A 27,710-nucleotide genomic window follows, 5' to 3' on the forward strand; every position below is an offset into this window, starting at 1 on the left:
CTTTATGCCCAGTGAGAACGGTCCATGTGGCTGGCCGCTTGCTCCCCATTCACACCCCTGTCAGCGCAGCAAGCCTCGCTCAAAGACTCCCGAAAGTTTCTTTCTCCCCTTTCCTGACCCCCTTTCTTTCCGCCTCCCTCTCTCCCTCCTTCCCTCTCATCCCTCCCTCACACCCCACCTCCTTCTCTCTCCCTTTCTCTGGCTCTTTCTCTGGCTCTTTCACTCGCCCTGTAAGGAAATCCTGACAAAAGCCCCCAAGGAAAGGGCAGAGCTAAGATTCTTCAGCACCCCTGCAGACTCTGGGAGCAGACGCACATGTGGAACCTGATGCTGCAAGCCCCAGGCTGTCAATCACACCATCGGCTGATTAATCAATCAAACCAGCAGTCAATCGATCAGTCCATGAGAGTCATAAATCAAAGAGAACTCATTCATTCATGTTTTGCAGAAACACGCAGTCCTCTCCCACAGATGTGGCCCTTGGTCAAGACCTTCCATCTGAAGTTATTTAGAGAGGCTGAGTTTTCTGAGGGATCTGTCGCTGGTCGCCCTGGTGCACCATGGGCCTGTGGGCCTGAAATCCAGCCTTCTGATTGATGTCAGTCTGGTTCTGCTGTCCCATTTGGTTGCTAATTGGATGATGCCCTGCCACTGAATTACTATTGAGTCACTTTGTCCATTATAACAAGAACCCAGGTAGAACCCAGCCCACCCAAGGATGATAACAAGAACAGGTAGAACACAGCCCACCCAAGAATGAACAGAATAAGTTCACAGCTACCATAGCATGCCGTATCTGGCCAGGTCATACCAAACTGCAATGCATAAACCTTGTTGTTTACCATCGCAGTCTTGTGTTTTTATAGTAGTGCCTTTGATTTCCACATGGCTCCCTGTGTTTTGTTTACTGAATGAGATCTATTCCTTTACCTTAGCAGAGCATTTGAGAGTATGACGTCCATTACTAATGAATCAAGATGTCACAGGGTTTTGTGACAAGAATGGGCTTCATTGAGGATCTTGGGGAGGAAAAGTCTGGAAGAGAGCTCTGTGAAAAGTTATTATTCTTCATAAGTGACTCGAGCACCAGACTCCCCCACTGACCAGACACCCATTCAGAAGTTTTTTTTTTCTTTTTTATTTGACAGAGAAAAAGGGGTGATTTTTCTAAAGTGCAGTTTTCAAAATGTCACAGCTCACATCTGCCAGTACGGGTTCCAAGAAGAGAACCTCTGTTTGACAGAATGAGAGTGAAATGGAAGACACACACACACACACATCCAATAATACAAAACATATCTCTCTCTCTTGCTCTCTCACACGCACACACATACAAGCTACACACACAATTACAGCAGAAAAGCTCTCTAAATCTCATGTTTGTATGCACTCTCTGACTCTCTCTCTCTCTCTCTCTCTCTCTCTCTCTCTCTCTCTCTCACACACACACACACACGTGTGCACGCACGCACAGCACACATCTGAGAATGAACGAACAATTGTCTCCATCTCAATACTAATGATGTCTAGTAATGCAGTGACCCCCCCCCCCCCAGCTGCAGCAGACTGAAGACATAGACATAGGCTGAGGAGCACAGTGGCATTTCTTACTAATAGCATTTAATGACACCATCATCAGACTCCATAGGGGACAAAGACAGTCATATGCGTCAGACAACATCAGACAACAAGCGCAATATGTATATCATTACAATGTAATGTATAGGCTATAATTAGCAATTTATAGTATATAATTAGCAATTTATAGTATATAATTAACAATATATAATATAATTAACATTTGTATCAAGCTGTTACTCGTTAATTTCCACTATTCCACTTGTTGGATAGGTTTGACTCTGTGTTGTTGGGTTTGTTGAGGTGGATCATCTAAAGCTGAAGACAATCCACACAAGAGAGAGCGGGAGAGAGATTAAGATGAGGTGAAGAAGAAGAAGAAGAAGAAGACGAGGAAGAAGATGTAGTGGAGGAAGATGAAGAAAGAAGAAGGGAAGAAGAAAGAATGAGCAACTACAAGGCTGTAGAAGTGAAGTTCACATCGCACATTTTAGATATGCAAGAGTAATTTAATGTCAAACTGTTATCAATAGACATCTATATTAACTTAGTCTACTGCTCTTAGTGCACTTCTAAATGGACGTTGCCTACTTTTCTTCCACTTGTCTGTCAGATTATTTAGTTTGACAATACTGCCCTCTGGTGTCTATAGTACGAGTTTAAATATTGCTTATTTGTGTGGAAACGTTCTCTTAATTTTCAGCAACCTGGAGTGTCTTATTTTACTTAGCTCTTCAGTTTCAGATACTGTAGAAAACCAAACTGTAGATTTATATTTATTTTTGGACTGTTTTCTCATTACTCACAGTTTCCCTGACTGCTGACACACTATAATCAGTTCCCTCAGGAAGAAAACCTTTAAGTAAGTTCCCAAAGGTTCTCATACCTGATTACAATTCACAGTTGTTCATGGTGCAACTGTATGCGCATTTTGTAAACACATGCAATCAATACAAAACAATAACCATGTAATTCAACTCCCGCATATTGAACGTGACCGTGCATTTAGATATCATGTGTCATGTTGGACATTGATAAAAGATGCCTAGAAAACTAAATTGATTAGACATTGCATTTTCGTGTCTTTCGGCACATCCACGGACAGATGGCACTACAGGCCTTATGCCATTAGGTGTGCCGTGCAGGTCTACATGAAGAAGAAGATGGTTTGATTTGTTTACAGTTGCGTGGACCAGTGACAATAAGTGACAGAACGCAACAATGGGCGGCAAAGCAGCGGCGCAAGGCATCAAAACAAAAGTCCACTTAAACGTTAAATTCGAAACTTTGGTTTGACAAACGTTTTGCAGTACATATGCCTGTTGTGATATTTTAATATTTAAGTATATAATATTTTTAGAGTTTTAAAATGTCAGTCAAAGTAATTTGTTTTATTAAATAATGTGCGCCCATTACAGGAATGGCTCATTACCATTATATCAAATAATAGTTTGATCATCATTATATAGTGAAAGAATAGGATAGTCATTATTTAAAGCTGGAAGTACTACTGGAAAGAGCTAACAGCTATTTACTGCAAATCAACATGCAGACCCCCTCTCCAGCATCAGTGGTCATTTGGTGTATATTACAACTGCAGAATTCAAATGTTTAGCAGACTCATCTTATCAATAACCTCTTGAAATGAGAAGGTATAGCTACATAACATGTATCTATAGGTGTTTGTTGTTTCTTATCATTTTTTCCCAATATAAGCTGTTATAGACCCTTTTTAAGCTGAACAACTCTGATAGGTTCACCTTACTTCCCCTTACTCCATCTACTGCAATAAAAAACTCCATAGTTTACTCTATCATGATGTCACGCAGAAGGATGGACATCTCTGCCCTCCCCTTCTCATCTCATCTCATTATATACCAACCCACTGTCCAACCCCTTACTGGCTATATTAGCCCCTTGCACTACTTAACACTTATATCTCTTTGCACTATCCATACACTCACAAGCACAAGAACACTATATTTTCACTATCCACACAAGCACAAGAACACTTTCTCTCTGCACTATCCAGCACAGCACAAGGACACTTTCCTCGTGGATATCAACACTGTCACAATCAATGCATACTGTACCATAGGGTCAGATCAATTATTGTATCTGTAAACGCCCCACTTCCTGTGAACATGTTCCCCCTATGTGTGTGTGATTTATGTGTGTATGTAGGTGAGTTGCATAACATCGGCTTCCTGATGAAACCTGCTATGTCCATTTACACCTTTTTTCAGGAAAGACAAAAAACTGATTTAATCTGAGGCAATGGAGGCAATCTGAGGCAATGGAGAAACTTGACTTGTACCATCAATATTGTATTTCATTTTAGAGATGTGTGCTGGATTTAATCAACAAATGCAACTTTTATCAAAATGTTGCATTTTGAGACAGAGTTAGGGGAGATAGCAGGTTTTTATTTTGTATGTATACATATTTTGTGGATATAGCAGGTTTTAATGGGCTTGTAAAATGCCAGATCTCATCATAACATCAGTATGACCCAATCAGATCACTTTTTATAACTCTTTATAACATGACAGGTTTCATTGTGACAACTTTGGTTAAATGTTGGTTACACCTTTGAACCAAGTGGGATATAGCAGTTTTCATCACAGCATATTTCAGAAGAAAGGATTAAGCATTTTTCTTTATTGTGTTGTTGCTACCCCACAAAATTAAGATTGACATAGCAGGTTTTCTCAGGAAATGCCCCGTTCGATTTTGGTCCACTCTGATTTTTAATCTCATTTTGGCCAAAATGGCGGATAGCAGGTTTCATCAGGAAGCCGACGATAAGTGCATAAGTGTATAAGCTATTGGATGACCTTAATTTCCCTCAGGATTAATAAAGTATCCATCTATCTATCTATCTACCTCTATCTATCTATCTATCTATCTATCTAGATAGATAAGTCCCAAACGGTTGACTCTATGTACGTCAGCATTGGCATTGCAAGGTTCAGGGTTGATATTAAACAGTAGAAGGCATATTGTGCCATTTTCAGTTCATGAACTCCTGTTTTATATTTTATATTTAACTATTTAATGTTTACACCAGAACTGATGATTTCATCACAGTACGGTCAGCTAAAAAAAAGGTACAGAACCTCTTTCAAAAAAGGCATTTCAAGTTTTTTCCAATTTTTTTTTTACCTGTAGGTTTAGTGTTCCTTAGTTTGGGAGCAATTACAGTTAAGTGAGTATTGCATTTTTTGTATTGCAAATCATTCTATTATTTAAAACGTATTAATAGTTTGGACTTTTATTTTGAAAAGTCGGCCATGTTGAAATGTTCGTATTGTCGCTGGCAACACACAGCCAGATCTCAGTCATGCATTTGACAGTTTCGAATCGTCAGGTGACAAAGAGACGTTTAGGGGCTATTTCCTGTCCTGCGGTATTTCTCTGCAATTATCTTTTTCAATATTTATTCACGTGCCGCGTGTGTGTATCACCTGTGCGTAGCTAAAGAGATATGGGCAGGATAGGGAAGCCATGGTAATCATCAATTCAGCCCTCAAACTCCTGCAGCGACAGACTTATACATGTCTGTCCCATCGCTATGGACTCTACCTCTGCTTCGGGGGAATAGTTCTTATGATCGTATCCGCCTTTCAGTTCGGAGAGGTGAGTTAACTTTCGACGAAGTCACGTTACCAGGTGTCTCACGTAATGTACCTCTAAGCTACTATCGTAGCATATGCCACATCTTCGACCCAGCCATTGCAAGACTCTTTACATGCTTGTCAATTTAGTCATACTGTAACCTCCTACTGTAGCCTACTCTCAATACCCTACAGCCGTTGATCTGTTGATCGTGGTCGTTATAGGCCTACTTATGGCACTATGCATGGTGTTGTTGCCACTGACGGTACATTTCACACCATACCTTTACACATACTAAAGTTACATTGACATTGGATTGGTACAGACAGGACACCTCGATCCTATAATTGCATTTTAAATGTATTGTGAAGGTTTGATAGAATATAGGCTACTACCTGATAGTTAACCCTGTGGACTGTGAGTGCTGAATGGATTGCCTTGTCTTCTCCCCTACAGGTGGTCGTTGAATGGAGCAGAGACCAGTACCATGTACTCTTTGATTCCTACAGGGACAATGTGGCAGGGAGATCTTTCCAGACCAGGTCAGTCTGGTTATGCCGTTATGCCTATGGTTTTGGCTGGTCTACGTTCTCTTTCTCTTTAACTTCTCCTCTGGTTTCTCACCTGGGTATTATACTGAGTCCCCTTCCTCCATGCTCTCTGGTGCCTGGACAAACAAGCATTTTATGCACAATGAGACAGACTGATACGCAGGGACATGACCAGACATGACTCATTTAAGATCATTTATGACTCATTTATGTCACTGTTCTGGAAATGTGTGGAATTGTTAAACTTCATATCTCATAAATCTGTAGGCTACTGCTCAACATGTTCCCTCAGAGCTGAGTCCCCGGTGTCTCCCCCTGCTATGTTTCAAGTCAACACAGAGCTATATGTGTCCCTTACATTTGCAATACATCTTCATTTATTAATTCAGCAGACTGACTTCAAAGTACAAATATACTTTTTCATCAGTAGTCTACTTGGCTACCTGGGGATCAAACCCGTAAACCTGTTTCTGTAAGCCACAGGAAGGAAGACATATTTGCTATGGTATCTGTAAAACCTGCAGAGAAAGAAGACTAGTACTTAACTCGCACTTACAGAAGTTGCATTCCTTCACTTCTTTATTTCTTATGTAAATTAGTATTTATTGTTACACTATATCTGTGTTGCTTGTAGCTTGATTGTTATCTTCTTTGTACGTTGCTTTGGATAATATTGTCTGCTAAATGACTAAATGTAAATGTAAAAATGTCTTTGCAAAAGCTGTGTGTGATTGTGAGTGCGGTATGGTTTCTGTGCAGGCTGTGTCTGCCCATGCCCATCGATGTGGTGTACACCTGGGTGAACGGCACTGACGTCGACCTCCTCCGGAACCTGAAGGGCGTGAGGGAACGACTGGAGGAGGAGCAAAGAGAGCTGAGGTACGGAGACGCACTGGGCCGCAGGAGACTTACTCCTCCGTTCCGCTGTGGCTCCTGTCTGTTTCATCGGGAGGTTTCCTTCCTTTGTCTCTCCTCTTCTCTTTTCTCAGTTGAATCTGATGGTGGCTGTTTTGCTTTAACCTTCTTTCTTGGCAATACAAGAATAACCACATTTTTTGGTGTGTGGTAAGATAATCCAGTAAAAGTAAATTAAATATTGGCTACTGCTGTCATTATCACAGTTTAAATACCTGTCAGCTTGCACTGATTAGGCAGAAGACAGAAAGCCTAGTCCCACAGGGGTTGGTATGTCAGCCACCCTTATGTCTGCACTCAGCTGATTGGCTTGTGTCTCTGTAGGGAACGCCTGGGGAAGAACGCCAGCGAACCGACGGAGGTGCCGAAGGAAGGGTGAGTCCGAGTCACGTGGGGGCTCCAACCAGGCCTCTGAGTCTGAGATTGCGTCAGGGCTACGCGTCAACAACATGAGGAACAGGCAACATACAGACATAGCCATGCGTCAGAAACACGAGGAACTGGCACTTTACATACAGACATGAGTCAAAGCTGCTTCAAAGTAAACACACACACACACATACACACACACACACACACACACACACACACACAAAATGAACAGTGACTATGAAACAAACATAGAGGCATGATTAAAAGTGGCTTTAAAGCAAACACAAACCCGGAGGCAGTGCAGGCACATCCACGCCCACATACTCAGTAAAGAGATTAGTCAGCATCTATAAGCACTCTTGGGGGGAAACCTGGGTGGGGGAGGGGGTGCTTGTGGAGCTAGAGAGCACTGTCCTCACAGAGTAGATGGTAGACTCTATTCAGAAAACAGAGAGAGTAGAGTAGGATTGAGTGGTCTGTATGCATGATCATTGCATCACCCAAACTCACAATGCAACAAGACAACCGCAGCCCCCCGCCCACACTACAGGAAGAGCACAGCTTGTGTGTGTGTGTGTGTGTGTGTGTGTGTGTGTGTGTGTGTGTGTGTGTGTGTGTGTGTGTGTGTGTGTGTGTGTGTGTGTGTGTGGGTGTGGGTGTGGGTGGGTGGGTGGGTGGGTGTGTGTGTGTGGGTGTTTTGTCAAAGAAGTTAGAAGCTAGATGAATGTATTTCCTTCACAGGCAGTGCAGGTATTTCCATTGCTGTTTGCACCCCTTGAGCAATATAAACAAAGACTACGGTTTTGAGATGGAAAGTCGCATGAGCGAGACCCATACCTGTTCTGAACAAATCAAATATTTAGTTTAAGGGCACAGACTGAAGCCCTCCCCTGGCCTGCATGCCTGAGAGTATTTCTTCTCTGTGCCATTAAGCACCCAGAAGTGCCAGGGTACTGGCCCACATGCTGTGTCTTTTAATAATTATGATGAAAGAAGTGTTCCTCTTTCAGTTGAGACAAGTGACTTCCTGGGTCTCTCCTATATGCAGTCAGGTGACTTCCTGGGTCTCTCCTATATGCAGTCAGGTGACTTCCTGGGTCTCTCCTATATGCAGTCAGGTGACTTCCTGGGTCTCTCCTATATGCAGTCAGGTGACTTCCTGGGTCTCTCCTATATGCAGTCAGGTGACTTCCTGGGTCTCTCCTATATGCAGTCAGGTGACTTCCTGGGTCTCTCCTATATGCAGTCAGGTGACTTCCTGGGTCTCTCCTATATGCAGTCAGGTGACTTCCTGGGTCTCTCCTATATGCAGTCAGGTGACTTCCTGAGGTCTCTCCTATATGCAGTAGTATAGTTGACTTCCTGAGGTCTCTCCTATATGCAGTAATGACTTCCTGAGGTCTCTCCTGTATGCAGTAATTACTTCCTGAGGTCTCTCCTGTATGCAGTACTATAGTTGACTTCCTGAGGTCTCTCCTATATGCAGTAATGACTTCCTGAGGTCTCTCCTATATGCAGTAATGACTTCCTGAGGTCTCTCCTGTATGCAGTACTATAGTTGACTTCCTGAGGTCTCTCCTGTATGCAGTACTATAGTTGACTTCCTGAGGTCTCTCCTGTGTGCAGTAATGACTTCCTGAGGTCTCTCCTATATGCAGTAAAAGGTATCTTACATGTTTGGTGGGGGTTGATATGCATACAGCAGATAATCCACTTTGTTTTATTTATTTTTAATTATTATTTATAATTAAATAATAGAAGATCCCATCACTCATGTTTGAATGTTAATAATGATAATACATCTCCAATGTCTACATATTATTCTCCCTGCCTGTGTTGTTAAATATGTCTGTCGACATAATAGATATCCTACGCCGGGATTTATATCTTTGTGGCACAAAATACTCAATGCGCTACACTACGATCATTCCGGGCCATCGAATGTTCATTTCTTCCACATACAGTTGTGATATATTACAGAAGGTATGATGAAACAAAGGAAAGGTCTTTGGTCCGATACATTCCGAGTCAGCCAGTCACCATATAGTTTGTGTTGATTTTGAAATCTGAGGTGGAAAATTGGGCCAATCCATTGTGGCGACTACTAAAGTTCTTATTACGTCTGTTGAACAGTGTCTTTTCTTAATGTGTGATGCCTTGTCTAGACGTCTTAATATCCTTTGTGGGTTTCGTAATATGATAAACAATAGCTGTGTCTCTTTATTCAATGCTGTTCCCTAGTTTTTATAGTTCTAGTATTGTATACAGTTTTCCTGTCAGTATTCCTGTTCGTAGGTGTTGAGCAGGATAAGGAATGTGATTATGCATGTGCGATCACCAGTAACAGTCTTGATCGGATCTTGGTCCCTAGTTTTTATAGGTCTAGTGATGTATATATAAGCAATATAACACGAGTGGGAGTGGGGTAGGTAAGGGATAATCCCACGGGTGGTGTTCGGCCGTAGCCACCGGCCGAGTGGCGTAGGCAACAACACCCGTGGGATTATCCCTTACCTACCCCACTCCCACGAGTGCTATATTGCTTTTATAAAACAATTCTACTGTCAACAAATTAACATTTCAACACAAAGTTATTGATTAAAAATGGTTTATTTCGCCATTGTTTCTACGCAACAAAAAAATAGTTCCATTGTCAACGTCTTGGTTTGGAATTTTAAAAACTTTGAATAAACGGTTATCATCAATGCGAATGTTTCATCGCGGAGTGATTTATTTTTAGCTGTGAAAAGTCCCGTAACTGTAGGTATGTTGACGAATAACCTATAGCATGGAACGTCTCTCGTCAAATCAGAAACAGCTAAATTACGCGCTAGAACCCAATTGTTTTATAAATAAATATACTGTATGTCTTCCTGACATAGGTGTTGTGCAGGATTAGGCATGTGATTATCCATGTGTGATCACCAGTCCCAGTCTTGCCTCCCCCTGACTGGATGGTGTTCCCTAGGGAGCGTCTGGAGTGTCTGCTGTCCCACTGCATCATGGCCCCTGTGCTGGTGCTGGACCCCGCGCTGCCTCCCAACGTCACGCTGAAGGAGCTGCCCGCTCTCTCGCCCGCACTCGCCTCCGCCAAACAGCTGCTGCCGCTGGCCAAACCACTCCACCCCTCCACCACTGTGTCTGTGCTCATCTTTCACTCCCAGGGCGATGGTAAAGAGTAGTACACACACACACGCACACACGCGCACACACACACACACACACACACATACACACACACAGACAGATACAGAAGAGAAAACAAGGAGGTTCTAGTTTTGTGGATTTATTTAGTAATGACAAATTACTGTTTTCAGACTGTTTCCTGTTTGTTGTTACAGCCCTGCATCCACACACACACACACACACACACACACACACACACACACACACACACACACACACACACACACACACACACACACACACACACACACACACACACAGCTTTGTCTAAATGTTTTTTTTCTCTCTCTCTCTCTCTCTCTCTCCCGCCTCTCTCTCCCCCCTCAGTGGATAAGGCATACGCAGACGTGCCAAAGGACATCCCCAAACACTCCGTCTCCAGGGGTTACCTGGTGAGTCATCCCAGCATACTCCTTCTTTACTGGCCCACACGCATGCTGACATGCAGGGCACTGACCAAGGTCTTTAGGATCTTTTCCATTGTTATACTGCCGGCCAAACATGCCCCTTCCTCATTGGAATGTGTACTTCTATTAAGGTATATTCAGTAAGTCATTCATTCATTCATTCATTCATTCACACACTCACACACTCACTCCCTCACTCTCTCTCTCTCTCTCTCTCTCTCTCTCTCTCTCTCTCTCTTTATGTTGTATATTGTGACAAATTGATGTTGTACTGTTGTGTTTTTTTCTTTTTTCTTCTTCCGTTTCTGTCATATTGATCTCCTGTGCCCTGCCAGACGACTGATAAGGAGGCCCCTGGTCTGGTGCGCATGCAGACGCTGGCCTACATGAGCGGCTTCCCAGCCTCCTTTAAAGAGACGGAGCAGCTCCGCGTCAAGCTGCCTTCTGTCGTCACCAGCAAGATCAAACAGGTAGATACCACACAACCCAAACCTCGCCATCTCCATGACAACACATTAGATAGTGCACGAGACGTGTGTAAGTAGGGCCGGCCCAGTGCTGAGAGTACCCCCATCAGATGGATGCACAAGATGTCTAACGGCAGGCAAAGGTGGACGCTGACGTAATCTTTTGGCAGTCATAGGGAGCTGATGTCTCCTTGGTCTACGAGTGTTTCTCTTTTTTTCTCTTATTTATGTTAATGCTATTTTGTTTGGTCAGCATCCTTGTCACCAGCTTAGGACAGCTTTCCTGTAGTTTGTTGATGGTTGCCCTACGGTAAAAATCCACTATGTGGCAGTATTGCTCCAAGTAATGACACTGTTATAAGCTGTAATTTATTTTGGGCGATTGGTAATGTAATTTATGAAGGCCCAAGGCCTTTTTAAAGTTAATCAGTTCATGCTCAAATATATTCATATATAAGAGTCGCTTCAATGGGAACTTTTCATGCATATTTAAAGCAACAATATCTCATTTTTTATTTTATTTTAAAATAAGCCAGTTTAGTTTAGTAATATATGGGAATGGGACTGTGAGGGAATGGGATTGTGAGTGAATGGGACTGCGAGTGTGTTTGCAACTGTTTGTTTAGTAGCAATGAGAGGATTTGAAGTCTGCAGTGAAACAGTGACTGCAGTCATCAGCTGTGTGATTATACGTAGAGGGGTGTGAGCAAGGAATCCAAGGCTGTGTGTGTGTGTGTGTGTGTGTGTGTGTGTGTGTGTGTATGCATGCGCACGAATCTGCATGCCTCTCTCGTGGACGAGTGCTTGTGTGTGTATTTAGAGGGGTTAACATCACAACAACTGTTTCGACTGGCCTGGCTCTTGAAGGCGCAGGGAAAGGTCAGCTGTGTTTGGCTAACCTTTCTCTCCTCTGCCTCCTTCTCCATTTCATCCTTTCATCTTCTCGTTCACACCCACACCGTCTCTCTCGCTCTGTCTCTCTCTCTCTCTATATATATATATATATATATGTATTTATTTATTCTCTCACCCATGCATGTATCTATCACCCATACAATATAAAATTTGAATGAGTGTACATTGAATGTACATTTTGAGTCGAGAATAATGAAGATCATTACTGAGGCTGGGGCTTTTTCGGTTTGATTTGAAATATTTCACTGTGAGTGAGTGTGTGCGTGTGAGAGCAGCAGTGACCATTTTCTTACATCAGAATTGTGCATGGTTCATTGGCCATGGTAGCCTGACGATGTCATACTCATAATTCTAGTCAGAATATGAGTCTGATCCTGACCCATTGGGCTGTGATTATGGGGCGTGTTTCAACGAACCAGGAAAGAAAATGCCTCTTCGCTGAATTGGATACCTGTAACCAATTAGAGCAACGTAGTATGACCATCTGATACACTAAACTTTTACCTGATCCCGTAGGATAGGAAGGACGGCAAAAACATCTTTTCAATCGACAAATGCCTTAATCGCGTTTCTCTGTTCCTCTTTCAAAATGAATGCGCCGTCAATATCTGTGAGATATGCTTGCTCCCGTTATACTTATTAGCAGTGAGGCTAGCTAGCTACTATGTGTTTCAATGGAATTTTGGTCTAAGCTTTAGCAATAACCTTACAATAATGGTCTAGAGAGCTTTAGTTAAGACAAACAATACTCTGCAACATTCGTGTTGCACATACACAACTAACCGAGTCAATGTAGACATTAAAAAAGTCGTGTAGATAGCTTAATTCACATAAAATATTTCCCACTACGCCGAGACGCCGCCATCTTGGTACTATTTCAAATCTACCGGTTAATTCAACTCAAGCGTTGGTTGATCATCTGTCCATCATCGTATAAAGCCCGCTCTGACAACTCCATTGGTCAGATCGTTTTGCTGAAAACTGATATCGTCTCCCCAATCGGTCAGCGCCAGACCAAACTTCCCAGAACAAAAATGTTGTGGGTGGGGTTTGGGCTGGTATCCAGGCCATGGTGCTATTTAATGCATCTCACCCTGTTTGTTACAGTCTCTCCTGAGGTGGCTAAGAGGATGCCTGTTTGTTTGAGTCTCTCCTGAGGTGCCTAAGAGGATGACTGATCACTACACGACAGAAGATTTGACCTGTGTTGGTCTTGCGGCAGTTTTATGAACTGTGCTTTGAGGTGTTTACAGGGTTTAGGCCAGTTCAAGATGGCACAGTGGTGTGTCGTTTGTGTGTGTGTGTGTGCGTGTGTGTGTGTGTGTGTGTGTGTGTGTGTGTGTGTGTGTGTGTGTGTGTGTGTGTGTGTGTGTGTGTGTGTGTGTGTGTGTGTGTCAGACTTCAGGGTAGGTGTTGAATGTGACTTCCTCAAGGTCTCATCTCACATCACATGCTTTGCTCATGTCATATGAGTCACGTAATGTGGTTGCGTTAATGTCTCTCAGGGAGAGAGAGCGTGTGTGAGCGTGTGTGTGTGTGTGTGTGTGTGTCTTAGGGAAGTGATATTCTCCTTGACCCATGTTGGTCATCCCTCCTGTCAGTATCCATGTGATCCAGCGCCAGTGTGTTTTACGGGCCACTCTAAACACAGACGCGTGTGGCTATGGCGATAGGACTGGCACCATGCACTGCCCTAAGCTCAGCTTCTGTCCCCAGAGCTCACAGTCTGGGCTTTGTCAAAGGGATTTGTGGTCTAAGCAGGTGTGTAAAGAATATGGGTGATAGTAAATGGTGGGGTTGTGTTTATGAGTGTGTGTGTCTGTGTGTGTGTGTTATTGGTCTTTATGGCTGTGTGTGCAGCTATGTATGTTTCAGGACACCAAAGCACATTGTAAATGTTGTTATCTGAGTGCACACAGAATTAGGCATGTGTGTATGTTTGTGTGTGTTTGTGTGTGTGTGTGAGTTCACAGAGTTCAATCCACACAGTTCACACAGGATGAACTAGTGCTAGTAGAGTGCTATGTGCCTAACACGATGAATGGAAGCTGTGTTTATTCTGATGGTGTATGTGTGTCTGTGCGTGTACACTAATCTTATCTCCTAACCACTATGTGCCCCTTCTTATCATGATTTCAACACTGGATTCAAAATCAAGACGCAGCTTGTCGTGCTGTCTGTGGCAGTGTGAAAGCTAAGATGTGTAAGATGACTGGTCCTGAGGAGGAGAAGGTGTACCCAGTCAATGTTGGGGTTCATGTGTGAGATGTCTGAGGAGTAGAAGGTGTACCCAGTCAATGTTGGGGTTCATGTGCGAGATGTCCGTCCTCCCTCCACAGCTCCAGCTCTACTCGGAGGCCAGTATTGCGCTGCTGCATCTGAACGGCGCTCAGGACTTCAGTGATCTGACCCAGCAGGCCAAGAAGAACCTCACCCTGGACGGGAAGGAGCTCACCATCAGCCCCGCTTACCTGTTCTGGGACCTCAGCGCCATCACGCAGGTAAGGCATCTGATCTCTGCCACAGTGGACAGCCCCCCCATAGATCAGTGTCATCACGCAGGTAACACAGAATCAGGTTATGGTGAATATTTGAATCAGGTTATGGTGAATATTTGAATCAGGTTATGGTGAATATTTGAATCAGGTTATAGTGAATATTTGAATCAGGTTATAGTGAATATTTGAATCAGGTTATGGTGAATATTTGAATCAGGTTATAGTGAATATTTGAATCAGGTTATGGTGAATATTTGAATCAGGTTATGGTGAATATTTGAATCAGGTTATAGTGAATATTTGAATCAGGTTATAGTGAATATTTGAATCAGGTTATGGTGAATATTTGAATCAGGCTATGGTGAATATTTGAATCAGGCTATAGTGAATATTTGAATCAGGTCATGGTGAATATTTGAATCAGGTTATGGTGAATATTTGAATCAGGTTATGGTAAATATTTGAATCAGGTTATGGTGAATATTTGAATCAGGTTATGGTAAATATTAAAATCAGGTTATGGTGAAGCAGGTCTCCCCTCTCTCTCCTCCTCTTGTCTCCTCACCACATTCTCTCTCCTCCTCTCACCAGTCCAAGCAGGATGAGGACGTCTCGGCGAGCCGCTTCGAGGACAACGAAGAGCTCCGCTATTCGCTGCGCTCTGTGGAGAGACACGCCCCCTGGGTGCGGCACATCTTCATCGTGACCAATGGGCAGATCCCGTCCTGGCTCAACCTGGATAATCCCCGCATCTCTGTGGTTACGCACCAGGTGAACTTTGACCCTGTGATTTATGATTAATTTCATTGTTTTGTGTGTGCTAGCCAGCCAACTTTATCTGTATAATCCTTTGGTTCTGCTCAGAGTTGTGTTAAGCCATACCTTAATCCACACACAGGTCTAAACAGACCTCTAATGTATAGTTGTGTTAGACTATACGCACAAAGGAAATGTTCTTGTATTCCATGTTTTTATATATTTAGTGTATATACATACACACACACACACACACACACACACACATACACACACACATACTGTATATATATATTGTGTGTGGCCTATACAATATGTTATTAGTGTATTCATATTCCTTGTGTTTGTGTGTGTACTGTGTGTGTGTTTCCAGGTCTTCCTGAGCTCATTCTATCAGTTACACATTCAGCAATTTCTTACTGTTGTATTTGGTATATTCGCAACCTTACATTGCAAATTATCTCATTGTTATGTTTACTATAATAAGTGTGTGTCTGTTTGTGTGTGTGTGTGTGTGTGTGTGTGTGTATGTGTGTATGGTGTGTGTGCGTGTGTACGTGTGTGTGTGTGTGCGTGTGTGTACATGTGTGTTTCCAGGACATCTTCCAGAACCAGAGCCACCTGCCCACCTTCAGTTCTCCGGCCATCGAGACACACATCCACCGCATACCAGGCCTCTCGCAGAAGTTCATCTACCTGAACGACGACGTCATGTTTGGGAAGGATGTCTGGCCAGACGACTTCTACAGCCACTCCAAGGGACAGAAGGTGGGTATTAAAGACAGATGTGGTTTAATGATAAATAGTTTTTAATATTACAGTAATAATACAAAGGTACATAAGGTGGGTATTAAAGACAGTTGTGGTTTAATGATTAATAGTAAAACATAGTACAGTCATAATATAAAGTTATAGTTAGAGGCATATTAACACCACAGAATCCACTCACTCATAGGCACTGTTACACACTTTCATACACTTTACATTCACTAGCTGATTCAGTGTATAGACTCCATTTTATATATATTGTATGAATACACACACTCATACGCACACACTCATACTCACATATAGAGAAGTGGCTAAAAGTCATATCCCATTTGAAACTGCACCCAGATCAGCAGCATGTTCAGTCCACAGCACTGGGGAGGGTGTCAGTGAGCCATCTGCCCATCAGCCCTCTGTGTCCTTCTCTCACTCTGCAGGTCTACCTGACCTGGCCCCGGGTCTAACTGTGCCCCTCCCTCTGTGTATATGTATTTGTGTGTGTGTGTGTGCGTTTGCGTGCGTGTGCGTGTGTGTGTCGGGTCAATCTGACCTGGCCCCTGCCTAACTATGTCTCTGAGTGTGTGTGTGTGTGTGTGTGTGTGTGTGTGTGTGTGTGTGTGTGTGTGTATTTATTAGTATGTGTGTGTGTGTGTCAGGTCTATCTGAACTCTATCTGTCTATCCGTGCCTAACTGTGTCACTCTCTCCCTCTGCAGGTCTATCTCACCTGGCCTGTGCCTAACTGTGCCGAGGGCTGCCCCGGCTCCTGGATCAAAGATGGCTACTGCGACAAAGCCTGCAACAACTCAGCGTGCGACTGGGATGGAGGGGACTGTCTTGGTGAGCACCACTTACTGTCTTCAATTTAACACTCACACACACGCACACACGCACACACGCACACAAACACACACACACACACACACACACCACTCACTCTCCTGATCTCAGCCTCTCTACCTCCCCCCAGGAGCGGGCAGCAGTAGCAGGTTTGGTGCTGGTGTGCCGGTGGGGCCGGGTGGCGGGGGCGGCGGCCCGCCCTGGCAGTTTGCCGGTGGTTTGGGTGGCATCGGCGGCATCACCTTCTGTAACCAGGGCTGTGCCAACTCCTGGCTGGCAGACAAGTTCTGTGACCAGGCCTGCAACGTGCTGTCCTGCGGCTATGACGTGGGAGACTGCGGAGAAGGTGAGTGAGAGAGAGAATCAGAGAGAGGAGAGAGAGAGAGCGAGAGAGAGAAAGAAAGAGAGAGAGAGGAGTACACCTCTTCTCTCCATACTCAGAGCTGCTGATTTAGATAATAAGAGAGGAGAGAGAGAGAGAGGGGAGAGAGCAAGAGAGAGAATCTCTCCTCTCCATACACAGAGCTGTTGATTTAGATACTGAGAGAGGATGACGGTAATACCATACCTGCTATTAAAGTGCTCTGGCTTCTCCTGTTCAGTTTAGAAGTTGTTTATCAGATTTGTTATTGTTTGTGTATGAAATGTATGATGTCATCAATAACATTAGTTATTTATCACTTCTGGCTGTATAATGTGTTACAACTGATAGTACTGATGCTTAATAAAATATTGTTTGGTAAATGCGATTTTTAAAATAGATTTAACGTGTCTGTGTCTGTGTCTGTGTGTGTGTGTGTGTGTGTGTGTGTGTGTGTGTGTGTGTGTGTGTCTGTGTGTGTGTGTGTGTGTGTGTGTCTGTGTGCGTGTGTGTGTGTGTGTGTGTGTGTGTGTGCGTGTGTGTGTGTGTGTGTGTGTGTGTGTGTGTGTGTGTGCACCAGATCACTTTGATGAGCTGTATCATGTGAAGCTCGTCAGGAACCAGACACACTACACACTTCCCCAGGGGGAGATCCGACCCTACTTCAGCTTCTCTGGGCTGGCTCAGCGTGCCACGGATGCGCAGGTACTAACACACACACCACACACACACACACACACACACACATTGCACACACATTGCACACACACGCACACACACACACACACACACACACACACACACACCACAGACAGCCTTTATACACACACACAGGCAAACACACACCACACACGCACACCACACAGACAAACACACACCCCACAGGCATGCTTATACATACATGCACACACACGTCATGCACACACACAGACAAACACACACACACACCTCAGACATGCTCATACACTAAGCACACACACACACACACACACACACACACACACATCATACCTGCTCATACGCACATACACTAAACCCCCATCTGCTCTCCGAGATGTTTCAATCTTGTGTAAAGTGTAGTTTCCTGCCTGGACTCCTCCACAGGTGGGTGATAATGTGGTGGTACGGCACACCAGCGTGGCCAACAAGTGGAAGACCGTCCACCTGCTGCTCTTCCCCGGCCACAACGCCACCAAGGTCCACTACAACATCACCTTCCAGACCTCAGACGACGGCCACTTCACCATGGCCTTCTCCGTCTCCGTGGACACCCGCGAGATCCCCCACGCCAACACCTCTGAGAGCGCCCACGGCGACGAGAAGGCCAAGGAGGAGAAACCCACCACCCTGACTCCTGAGACCAAGGTGCAGTTTGTAGACATCTCAGAGGACAAACGGTCTCCTAAAATCAGGAAGAATACTGCAGAGGTGGCCATGGAGGTGCCTGCGCTTAATATCTCCCTCTTGCCAGTAGATGTTCAGTACGAGCTCCACCTCCTGCAAGAGAAGCTGGACACGGGTGACATCACTATGAAGGGTTATAACCTCACAAAGTCAACTCTCCTGGCTCCATTCAAGGATCAGCCTCAGTACGAGCTCCATGGCAACGGCATCCCAGCTGCTCAGTTGGATTTGAACCATCAGAAGAAACCTTACAAAGACATGGACACGGAGGCCAGAGATGGTAAAGTGGATGAGAAAGAAGAGCGGGAGGAGGAAAAGAAAGAGAGGGTGAAGAGAGAGGAAGGAGCAGGAGGAGGAGGGGAAAAGGAGGAAAGTCAGGAGAAGAAACCCGAGGAGAAGGAGGTGAAAGTGAAGACCCATCAGGTGACTCTTGTTCCGATTCCAATCGACGACAAGCCTCCAAGCCGTTTAGTGGAAGGCCATCAGTTGCACACAGAGAAACCACGGGCATCTAAACTCCTCGGCACCCTGGTGGGTAACATTGTCAAAGGCCAGATCTCAGAGGATCAACCCCAGCCTGGTGCTCCTCCTCTGGGGAAGGAGACCGGGAGTGACCAGGGACCCCCCATCGGCAGGAAGCTCCAGCACTTCGTCAACACTGACCGAGGCTTCCTGCCGTGGGAGAGGAGGAAGTACTTCCAGGACCTGCTCGAGGTGAGACTTCTCAGGGTTTTACTTCTCAGCAACACTGATCCTTGGTCCTAATATGGAATGAATCTGTTCTAGAACCCAATTAGGAATGTATCTGTTCTAGAATCACCCGTGTTAAGATCCTTTGAAGTAATATCAGATCAGTTTCTTTCCGTTGTGTTTTGTTTAATTACATTAACATTATTGGTTGCATTAATGGATCTTGGCTAAAGGATATTGAGATCACATTGTCATATTTTGTGTGTCCTAGTAGTTTAGATATCACTGATATAAATGGCTGTTTTTTCCTGTTCACTTTTCATCAAGGCATTTGTGGCATAAAGGGTATTGTATTTTAATGATATCACACTCAACAGGAAGGGGAACGTCTAGAGGCGGAGATGGAGTACGCTTCAAACAGTGCTGCTATTGGCCGGAAACTGCAGGACACCTTCGCTGATTCGCTGCGCTACGTCAACAGGCTCCTGAATGGCCAGTTCGGCTTTACGTCACGCAAAGTGCCCGCCCACATGCCACACATGATTGACCGGCTCATCATGCAGGAGCTCCAGGACGTGTAAGAAGACACTAGCCACCGCACCAACATGCCCAATATAATGATCTACAGTCATCACCATAACATTGAAAACGTAAACTTCTCTCCTCTCCCTCCTCCCTTTTTCTGTGCCTTTGTTTCTTTCTCTCTCATACACCACTGCACACCCTTTCTGTCCCTGTCCCACACACACTCTATCTGTCCCTCTCCCTAACACACCCTTTCTGTCTCTGTCTCTGTCCCACACACACCCTTTCTGTCCCTGTCCCACACACACTCTATCTGTCCCTCTCCCTAACACACCCTTTCTGTCTCTGTCTCTGTCCCACACACACTCTATCTGTCCCTCTCCCTAACACACCCTTTCTGTCTCTGTCTCTGTCCCACACACACTCTATCTGTCCCTCTCCCTAACACACCCTTTCTGTCTCTGTCCCACACACACCCTTTCTGTCCCTGTCCCACACACACTCTATCTGTCCCTCTCCCTAACACACCCTTTCTGTCCCTGTCTCTGTCCCACACACACCCTTTCTGTCTCTGTCCCACACACACTCTATCTGTCCCTCTCCCTAACACACCCTTTCTGTCCCTGTCTCTGTCCCACACACACCCTTTCTGTCTCTGTCCCACACACACTCTTTCTGTCTCTGTCCCACACACACTCTTTCTGTCTCTGTCCCACACACACTCTTTCTGTCTCTGTCCCACACACACTCTTTCTGTCTCTGTCCCACACACACTCTTTCTGTCTCTGTCCCACACACACTCTTTCTGTCCCTGTCCCTGTCTCTGTTTCCCCATCAGCTTCCCTAAGGAGTTTGATAAGACGTCCCTACACCGCGTGCGCCACCCTGAGGACATGCAGTTCGCCTTCACCTACTTCTACTTCCTGATGAGCGCGCTGCAGCACCTCAACGTCTCGCAGGTGTTCGATGAGATCGACACGGACCACTCCGGCGTGCTGTCCGACCGTGAGATCCGCACCCTGGCCACGCGCATCCACGAGCTGCCCCTCAGCCTGCAGGTGTCACTGTTGTTCATTTCCCTCAGTGCATGCTCAGAAACCGGTGGTCGTCTGCTAATCACATTTTCACTGCTCTGTTTATCTCATATGTTGTTAAGTAAGTTAGTTTAAAAAAAAAAAAAAACCTACATTGGCGCAATCCAAATGGCAGTTATTGTGCTTGATGTTTTTTTTATTGTTATTGTTATTATTTGAGCACATTTATGCTACAGGTTCTGAGCCAGTGGGAACATTAAGTAGTTCAATGACTTTGGGGTTCTGACTTGTTCTGTTGTCGTAGGACCTGACGGGTCTGGAGCAGATGCTGATTAACTGCTCTAAGACCCTCCCCACCAACCTCACGGGGCTCCACCAGGTCAGCCCCACCCAGGAGGCCTACTACGACCCCGGCATGGTGAGTTACCTCCTGGGACAGTTACACCTCTCGGGCAATTACACCTGCCAAGGCAGTTATACCTGTGCTGCACGACACCAGCAGCCCATTTGAGTATTGAGTTAGGGTTAGGGTTAGTATTTAGATGTTGAGTACGGGGTGTTAGTGTGTGAACCAGTAAGTTCACTTCCTTGGACACCCTGTTTCTAATTCGTTTTTTTGCAAGCCAGTTTAAATCCCACCACCTCTGACCTCTGACCTCTGCTTCACAGCCTCCAGTCTCCAAAGGCCTGGTGATTAACTGCAATCCCATCACAGAGCGCATCCACAAGGCCTTCAGGGACCAGAACAAGTACAAGTGAGCTCCACTGCAGGCTTTGATCCTCACTCACAGCTCTCACAGCACTGACACTGCCAGCACGTCTGTAGCCACTGTGTGTTAACCTCTCACAGCACTGACACTGCCAGCACGTCTGCAGCCCCTGTGTTAACCTCTCACAGCACTGACACTGCCAGCACGTCTGCAGCCCCTGTGTTAACCTCTCACAGCACTGACGCTGCCAGTACGTCCGCAGCCCCTGTGTTAACCTGTGCTTTAACCCATCTAGGTTTGAGATCATGGGCGAGGAGGAGATTGCCTTTAAGATGGTGCGCACTAATGTATCCCATGTGGTCGGCCAGCTGGACGACATCAGGAAGAACCCAAGGTAATGGGGTCCTGGCAGGATCTAGGTGTCCTGTGCAGTGCCTGCGTCTTTCACGCGAAGCTAGGATGATGTTCATCCCCATTACTCTAAGATGATATTATGCTATGCTATATTATATTATATTATATTGTAATGTTTTCTATTTCTAGCTGTGTAAATATGAAACTAGCAGTGAATTGTTTTGTGGGTTGGCAGGAAGTTCATCTGTCTGAATGACAACATTGACCACAGCCACAAGGACGCGGGGACAGTGAAGGCGGTGCTAAGAGACTTCTATGAGTCCATGTTCCCACTGCCCTCCCAGTTTGAGCTGCCCAGAGAGTACCGCAACCGCTTCCTCCACATGCGCGAGCTCACCGAATGGTAGGAAAGCAGGAAAGATTGGGAAACTTTAAGGGTTTTTTATTTTATTTCTTCTTTTTTTTTTTAACTAGCATGAGGTTACGTGACTCCACTTTTTTTAACCCGCTAATCCCAGCAGAGATAATTTTTTTCAGACCAAATACGAGTGCAAGTACTTACATTTGTTTACCTGCGGATTCCAAGTACAGATACGAGTACTCAATAATTTGCCTATGCCGTTGTTCTATCATTTTCTCCTACCCAGCTGTTTCCAGTAGGCTATTTTGATAGGACAGCTAAACATGACAGAACACAAGTACGATGAGCACAGAATCCCTAGGAGATATTCCTCACATTCACAGTTTGACACTGTTGTTTAAGCAGATTCTTCCATCCAAAGCATCAGTATTCAGTAAAACCCAGATATTCTCTTCTCCCATGGCCTTGGTGTCGGAAGCATCTAACTCTGCCGCTGGGCCACAGAAAAGTAACCAAACAAATCAGAGAGGGTCTCACAAACGTTGTCCAGCAGCTCAAAATGGCCGCAGACCAGCAATAGTGTGGTAGCGGTAGTAGCAGCGGAATCATCAATGGCAACAAACGTCATAGAGCCCCAGAATTTACTTAGTTGCCACTCTCCTGGAAAATCTATTCAGCTGTGTGTGTGTTTGTCTGCGACTCTGTGGTTGTGTGTGTGTGTGTGTGTCTGTGCGGGTGTGTTTTTGTGTGTGTGTTATGTGTATTTATGTGTGTGTTAGAGAGAGCTAGATAAAGAGAATGAGTGATTTATGGTTTGTTTGTGTCTCCCCCCTTGTTCTTTGGGGATTATGAGTGTTCCAGCATGTCATCGCGCTGTCAAGAGGCTAAAGGAGACAGGGGCGTGGCGGTACTCACTGGAAGTCAACCAGCAAAGGATCCACAGGGCCTGTCTATTTACGCATGCCAAATCTGCACGGATAGCCAGATCTTAAAGATAGCCAAGGACTTCTGAGCAGCCTTGCAGGGGACAGAAATAACCTGCTGCGGTGGAGTTGTCATACAGGGATGTTGTTAGCAAAGAGGTCCTGTGTGTGTGTGTGTGTGGGTGTGTGTATGTGTGTATGTGTGTATGTGTGTGTGTGTGTGTGTGTGTGTGTGTGTGTGTATGAGAGAGCGAAAGATCAAGGAATATAGTGTTTGTGTGAGTGCGTGTGAGTGTGTAGAAGAGAGGGAAAGATCAGGGGATATATTCTGTTTGTGTGTGTAAGTGAGTGACTGAGTGAGTGCATTTACAGTATGTTTGTCTGAGTGTGTATGTGAGAAGAGCACGCGCATACGTGTGTGTGTGTGTGTGTTTGTGTGTGTATGTGACTAGCTGACATCTGCCAAGCTGTGACCATGTGAACCAAGCTGTAGATGGCAGCCTCCTTCCTTAACCCACCATGCATTGCTCTGGCTGCCCCACAACCCTCAGAGGAAGTGAAGGGAGCGAGAGGGCACCAGGTGCCATCCTCCGTGTTGATGGTTGACATGCCCTCATCACTCCTTTCCCAGTCTCCGTGACATCACCACCCCTAGTTCCACTGTCTCTGGGCAGGCTGCCAAGTGTCCACTGCCAGTGTCAAGCTCACGCCAACACCTCTTGGTTCGGGAACTTCATGACACCTAAGAGGATCTAATAGGAAACAAATGCACACTGAGGGTCTTAGTTCAGGAACGCTATTCCAGTTCAGAGGAAAGAATAGGGAAACAAAGACATGGTCTGAGTCTGAGTTCAGGAACTGTAGAACCTCTCAGAGGATGGTAGAGTTCCGTGATAAATACATATTGAGGATGCAAACTCTGAGGCAAGAAGTATCGGTTCCAAAGAAAGGGGTTGGGTGTGTTTTCCATTAACATATGCCCACCGAACGTGAATACTGATTAAATATTGCTGTTATGTAATTAACATTCTTCTGTGTTTGTGTGTTTGTGTTTGTGTTTGTGTGTGTGTGTGTGTGTGTGTGTGTGTGTGTGTGTGTGTGTGTGTTTTTTCTCAGGCGTGTGTACAGGGACAAGCTGAAGTTCTGGACACACTGTGTGCTGGTGACACTGGTCGCCTTCACGGTCATGTCTTTCTTTGCTGAACAGGTTAGTGTAACGTCTCAAATCTCATTACTCTTATGTAAGGGATAATGTATTGTCCGGAGGTCATTCTACAAAAATAATTCCCGACGGGGCGAACAACACCCCGACGCGCAGGGAATTCTTTTTGGAGAATGACCGACGGACAATACATTATCCCGCTTATTATACGGGTACTTGCCAAAAACGATAGAAGACATTCCTCCAACATACCTCTTTTTAATGATTTAGGTGCCGTTTCATGTGTCCCGTTTAGAAATAAATAGTTCTTCAAGCAAATAGAACTTTGAAGTTTCAGGTGTTGCATAGCAACCCATTACTTGCTGACTTCAAATTACTCTCTACTGTTGCGTTAAAATGACTGGACTTCTGGCGGAATGATATGAAAGATGTGAATTAGAAGTACAAAACCCGTTGCCAATGACAGCGGTGATTATCTTTGGCAGAGGTCTGCTAGCAGGAATTAATGTATGGGTATGACGTAGGGATGGCCCATTCAAATCAACGGTACTTTTTGGAACGTTCTGAAGAGCCGTATAATAAAACACTCTAATACTCAACTTTGTAGTGTTCACACTTTCCTTCTAACAAAACAAAACACTGACAACCACAGTCTCTTTCTGTCTCATTTCTTAACATTTCCAAAAATGCACAAGGCCAGAGTCACTTTTCCTTCTCTTCTTGCAACATACCCCTGACAACTCTTAGAATATAATATGATATAATATATAATAATTCTAATACTCTAGTACTCAAAACTAATACTAATCCTCCACAACACTATTCACTCAAAACAGTAGTTTCCTTAGTGTCCTCCCTCTACAACATTAGTCTCATGAAACTGTTATGTCCATCAGCATCTTTCTTCTGTCCTCATATCATTGCTCTGTAAAAACTCTAATACCGGTGCCTATAGTGATCCCTCTGTCTGTGGTCTAACTGTTAGATTGTGTGCATTATGTATGCTCGTACCATCTCTCCTGTCCTTATAACAGTACTCTGACAAAATATTTTTAAATATTATATTTATCTCCTTATTTTAAGATACCATAATTCACCCAAACCCAGTCTAACTGGCCTCCCTAATGACTGCTGGCTGGTGTCTCTTCTTACCATCATGAGCGAGCTTTAGCGGAGGGGTCAGATTTCTCCTTCACTGATCCCCGTGAAGGTTAATGTGTGGCTCAACCCTGTGGAGGTGACACGTCCTCACTAGTCCTCCTTCTCTGACAGGGAGGAATGTGTGCATAGCCCAATACTGTGATGGGGATTAATTCATTTGGGCACTAATCCTGAGTTCATCTGATAGGGACATGCTGGTGTCGTTGGTGTCTTCCTCCTTAATGTGCAGAGACAGGCGCGTGTTTTTAAAAGGTTGTCCCTGTCTTGCCTTGAGGGGCTGAAAGACTTAGTGGGGGTTTTGGAATCATGTCAAAAGTCTCCTCAAGTTCTCTTTAATTTGGCTTTCAGTTCCTCAAGACAGGCTTGTGTTGCAATTAGTCCACTGCACTTCTCTGAGTTGACTCTTCTTTCTCCCCCCTCTCTTTCTCCCTCTCTCTCTCTCGCTCTCTGTCTCTGTCTATTTGCCTCTCTATGTCTCTCTTTCTTTCTTTATATCCCCCCTTTCTCTCTGTCTCTCAGCTGATCCTCCTGAAGAGGCGGCTCTTCCCCAGACGTCGGGTCAGCAAGGAATCCACCTCTGAGCGTGTGTGAGGAGGCGCAGGAGAAATGGAGCACTTCTCCCTTTTCATCTCTCCTTTCAATCCTTCCTCCCTCCCTCTCTCTGACTCACTCTTCCTCTCTCTATCTGTCTCTCTCTCTCTCTCCATCTGTAACGAGAGAGGGATTAGCTGGGGCAGGAGCAGGGTTTCTGGACAGAGACCCACAGCGAGTTTAAAGAAACGTGGACTTCAATGGACTTCCTTCCAGCCCTGAAACTTAAGAGTTGGACATGGTGAACTACGCAGGTGTATTTGTGGGAGACAGGATCTGCCTGGACAACTGTGTTGCTGCATGAAAAGGAGAAATTGGAGGGAAAAAATGAATCCACAACTGGAGAAATCTTGGCATCAAAAGTGGTAACAGGAATTTCTGAGACACTACAACTCCAGTCCACTAGGGGGCAACAATGAAACTTTCAATTATGACTCCAGTGAGCAATACACGTTCACTCACCCCTGCTTAGTTGGTCTGCTGTTTCTTGATACGATTTTGACTCAATTTTTTTATGTCCAATTCAACTCAAACTCGAGAGATAAACACTGGACACTGCAACAGCATCTTGTGAAGCTTTTGTTTCATATTGGTAAGATACTGACAACTGAACCCTATCCGTATGTATGAAGCTTCGGGTTTCTGCCTGTTTTTAAGGCCTTGGATAGATGATTTATTTGTTTAAATACAAAGAGCTGTGCGAGAACAGCTTGGTCAGCCACTGCAACTAGAGGGTTTTTTGTTTAATTTTTTTGTTTATTCTTTTAGATATGGGGTTTGTTTTGGCTTTTGCTTCAACCTCTCCTTATCTTCTCAACATTCCAGATGAAGTGCCTTTTTTGTAGAAAGAGAGAGACTACGGCCAGTGCGCTTTCTCTCCCCCTCGTGTTGTGCTGATTTGCCTGGATCTTGTACATGTGATCATACTGAAGACCCTGCCTGCATTGTCCTGGTTTGCTGAACAGGAACCGTGAGCACAACTCAAATGCCAGGCTTGAGGAGGTCAAATCCACACTTTGAAAAAAGCACACTATTTGAATGTTCTAGACCGGAAAAAAATATTAGAACTATTGCATTGTGTCCCCTTCCTGAATGCAATGATGTCATAAACCATTACCATAGCTTTCCCCTGGTTATGGATACAACCCGACTTGTTAAGATGACATCTATTTCAGATGCTTTGGAAATGTGATTTTCCTTGCAGGCCAGGGTTTGAACAGCTTTTCAAAATCTGCATGTTTTTAAAGAGTGAAGCTTACCAAGGAGCTGTTTGTGTGTGTGTGTGTGTGTGTGTGTGTGTGTGTGTGTGTGTGTGTGTATATGAGAGAGAGAGAGAGAAGGTGAGCAGGTGATAACACAAGGCTTGTGTCTGAAATTCAGATCTCTACAGCATGCGACTGATCAGTGATGTCTGATTGATCTGTTGAAATAAGTTAACTTAATTGCATTTATTAAAATGGATGCCACACTTTCTGTTTCAATATGTGCCATTGATACTCACAATGCTAAAGACTGTATTCAACTGATTATGCATTGAACACAGAAATGTCCATATCCTTGTAAT

General features: G+C 44.6%; 1 protein-coding gene across 1 annotated transcript; it reads left to right on the plus strand.

Moving 5' to 3' along the window:
* Nucleotides 1-5,010: 5,010 nt before the first annotated feature.
* On the plus strand, nt 5,011-27,708 carry gnptab (N-acetylglucosamine-1-phosphate transferase subunits alpha and beta). The gene is made up of 22 exons (XM_080851160.1): nt 5,011-5,217; nt 5,653-5,738; nt 6,507-6,626; nt 6,987-7,037; nt 10,003-10,205; nt 10,548-10,612; nt 10,963-11,097; nt 14,349-14,510; nt 15,099-15,278; nt 15,861-16,031; nt 16,747-16,870; nt 17,001-17,216; nt 17,812-17,936; nt 18,336-19,349; nt 19,703-19,902; nt 20,689-20,908; nt 21,189-21,302; nt 21,554-21,639; nt 21,890-21,988; nt 22,184-22,351; nt 24,349-24,439; nt 26,075-27,708. The coding sequence occupies exons 1-22, from the start codon at nt 5,086-5,088 to the stop codon at nt 26,144-26,146; spliced, it is 3,834 nt and encodes a 1,277-aa protein (XP_080707286.1). The 5' UTR covers nt 5,011-5,085; the 3' UTR covers nt 26,147-27,708.
* Nucleotides 27,709-27,710: the final 2 nt, after the last annotated feature.

The sequence above is a fragment of the Sprattus sprattus genome (genome assembly GCF_963457725.1).
Source record: "Sprattus sprattus genome assembly, chromosome: 14".
NCBI classification, from domain to species: Eukaryota; Metazoa; Chordata; class Actinopteri; order Clupeiformes; family Clupeidae; genus Sprattus; species Sprattus sprattus.

Excerpts from the sequence above, each read along its gene's own strand:
- gnptab (XM_080851160.1), top strand. The coding sequence starts at position 5,086 with ATGGTAATCATCAATTCAGCCCTCAAACTCCTGCAGCGACAGACTTAT. Across the intron at positions 16,871-17,000 it reads GGATGGAGGGGACTGTCTTG|GAGCGGGCAGCAGTAGCAGG; the intron begins GTGAGCACCACT and ends ACCTCCCCCCAG. Across the intron at positions 17,217-17,811 it reads CGTGGGAGACTGCGGAGAAG|ATCACTTTGATGAGCTGTAT; the intron begins GTGAGTGAGAGA and ends TGTGTGCACCAG.